Source organism: Pangasianodon hypophthalmus, chromosome 10 (genome assembly GCF_027358585.1).
Source record: "Pangasianodon hypophthalmus isolate fPanHyp1 chromosome 10, fPanHyp1.pri, whole genome shotgun sequence".
Taxonomy (NCBI): domain Eukaryota; kingdom Metazoa; phylum Chordata; class Actinopteri; order Siluriformes; family Pangasiidae; genus Pangasianodon; species Pangasianodon hypophthalmus.
This window is the reverse complement of record NC_069719.1, coordinates 29520464-29522963: the sequence shown is the minus strand read 5'-3', so window position 1 is coordinate 29522963 and position 2500 is coordinate 29520464. Positions and strand designations below refer to the sequence as shown.

At 43.1% G+C, this 2500-nt stretch overlaps 1 protein-coding gene across 2 annotated transcripts in view; it reads left to right on the top strand.

Moving 5' to 3' along the window:
- The window catches only part of kif26ba (kinesin family member 26Ba), a 47678-nt gene that overhangs the window by 30390 nt on the left and 14788 nt on the right, over positions 1-2500 (top strand). For both annotated transcript variants that reach the window (XM_026912079.3, XM_026912078.3), the window contains exons 6-7: positions 377-586; positions 684-777. In XM_026912079.3, the coding sequence (XP_026767880.1) occupies positions 377-586; positions 684-777 (304 nt within the window). The remainder of the gene's footprint in view (positions 1-376; positions 587-683; positions 778-2500) is intronic.

The window sequence follows — 2500 nt, the reverse complement described above, 5'->3', positions numbered from 1 at the left end:
TTGTATTTTTGTACATTTCTGTAAATTGAAAGCAGGACTGTGAAATTAATAACTCGATTATAGAATTTGATTATAATTATAAATGAGAGGATTATCTGATAAAAGAGGATAATCTGATATATCTGTGTAATTACACACACTTCAGCACTGCTGTGATTTACGCTGTACTGCGTCTAATTTTTAAACCCTGATTAATGAACATTGTCTCGTTATGAAGTGGGCGGAGCCATGACATTTTACAGAGTCTCATTTCCCCGGTGTGTCTCATTAGGAACAACTTCAAATGCTAATGTTGGTATTTACACTGGACAAATGTCTCTGCTGTGTGCTTTAGAAAACAGGAGGTGTGTGTGTGTGTGTGTGTTTTGATATCCAGGTGAAGGTGATGCTGCGTGTGTGTGCCGTGTCCCACGCTGAGTCCAGCTCCTTCCTGAAAGTGGACTCTCGTAAGAAACAGGTGAGCATTATGGACCCGGCCGCTAACTCCACTTCTCAGCAGAACTCCAATCAGAAACGAGGAGCCTCCACCCAAGCCCCGCCCAAAATGTTCACGTTTGACTCTGCCTTCTCACATGATGCCTCACAGGTGAGCGCTCCACTTCCTGTTTCAGCTGCGCAACATTAGCTAGAAAGAAATAATATACCTTCTAAAAGAGGAGTGTGTGTGTGTGTGTGTGTTACAGGCAGAGGTGTGTGCAGGTACAGTAGCGGAGGTGATCCAGTCGGTGGTGAACGGAGCTGACGGGTGTGTCTTCTGTTTCGGTCACGCCAAACTGGGTGAGAAAAGTCACATCTGTGTCTGCGTGTGCATCCATTTGTTTGTGTGCATGTGTGTGTGCGTGTGCATGTGTGTGTGCGTGTGCATGTGTGTGTGTTTTGTTTTTTGTTAGCATTCTGCATGTCTATTCATGTGCTTAAGGTTGCAGTCATTTTCATTATAATTTTTATTTATTATTATTGATTATTTATTTAGTTTATTTTATTAATTATACAAAGTGTGTGTTTTATTATTTCACAGATTATTAAACACAGTGTTTTTATCTAATTCACTTTCTGATGAGGTTCCTTCATTCCTCATTCTTGACTAATACGAGTTCTATTTTTTCTTTATCTGTAATAATAATAATAATAATAATAATAATAAGTTTTTAACGAATACCGAAACAGTAAATTGATTGTCATGAGGATGATTACGAGGATGAGACTCTTACACTAACAGACACTGTGTCTTATAAAATAAACTATATGGCCAAAAGTATGTGCACCCCTCCTAGTGATTATGTTCAGGTGTTTAAGCCACACCCACTGCTAACAGGTGAATAAAATCCAGCGCATAGCCATGCAGTCTCCGTAGACACACACTGGCAGTAGAATGGGTCGTGCTGAGGAGCTCAGTGACTGTAAACGTGGCGCTGTCATACGATGTCGCCTTTACCACAAGTCAGTTTGTGAAATTTCTGGAAGCCTCTACGAGCAACAACAGCTCAGCCACGAAGCGGTAGACCACGCAGACTCACAGAGCAGGCTGCCGAGTACTGAAGCTCGTGGAGGATAAAAATCACCCATCCTCTGTTACATCACTCACTACAGAGCTCCAAACTGCCTCTGGAAGCAACATCAGCACAAGAACTGTGCTTCAGGAGCTTCAGGAAATGGGTTTGATGGCCGAGCAGCTGCACACGAGCCTAAGATCACTGCACAGCGCCGAGCGTGAGCTGGAGTGGAGTAAAGCACCGACACTGGACTCTGGAGCAGTGGAGACGTCATCTCTGGAGCGAAGAATCACGTCTCACTGGTCTGATGGATTAATCTGGGTTTGGTGGATGTCAGGAGAACATTAACTAGCGGAACACACACAGCCAATAGTAAAGTGTGGTGGAGGAGGGATTATGATCTGGAGCTGTTTTTCAGGGTCTGGGTTCCTCAGTTCCAGGGTCTGGGTTAACACAAGAGCCGTAACTCTAAAGCTGACTCCATATTAATGCCCATGGTTTTGGAATGGAACGTCCAGCGAGCTCAACAAACATCAGTGTAGGTGTGATGGTCAGGTGTCCAAATACTTTTGGCCATATAGTCTATAAAAAATATATACACTACATGAATGAAGATGTTGATGGTGGAGATGTGAATAATCTTAACTTACACTAAGCAGGGCCTGAGAGCTGCTCACTACTGAACTTCAGGCTGAAAGTCTAAAATGATTAAACTGAAAAACAGTGACGCTTTACATTTCACTGCGGCTTCGTCATGATGTCAGTGAAGAGTCTCTCAGCTGTGATCTGTTTTATTCAGTCCTGTAATGTGTGATGCTTTAGCTTTAAAGAATTCTCCCTGTTTGGTTTAAGCTCTGAGTGAGGGATGAGAATTACACTCACGTTCCTCAGAGACGAGGATGGAGAAGGTCCTGTAGCGAGCGCAAGATGAATTTATGACCTGCCATGTTGTGTGCCGTGTGGCTAATTCTGCCTTAGTGTGTTAGCGTGTGTTACTGCTCGTAAAA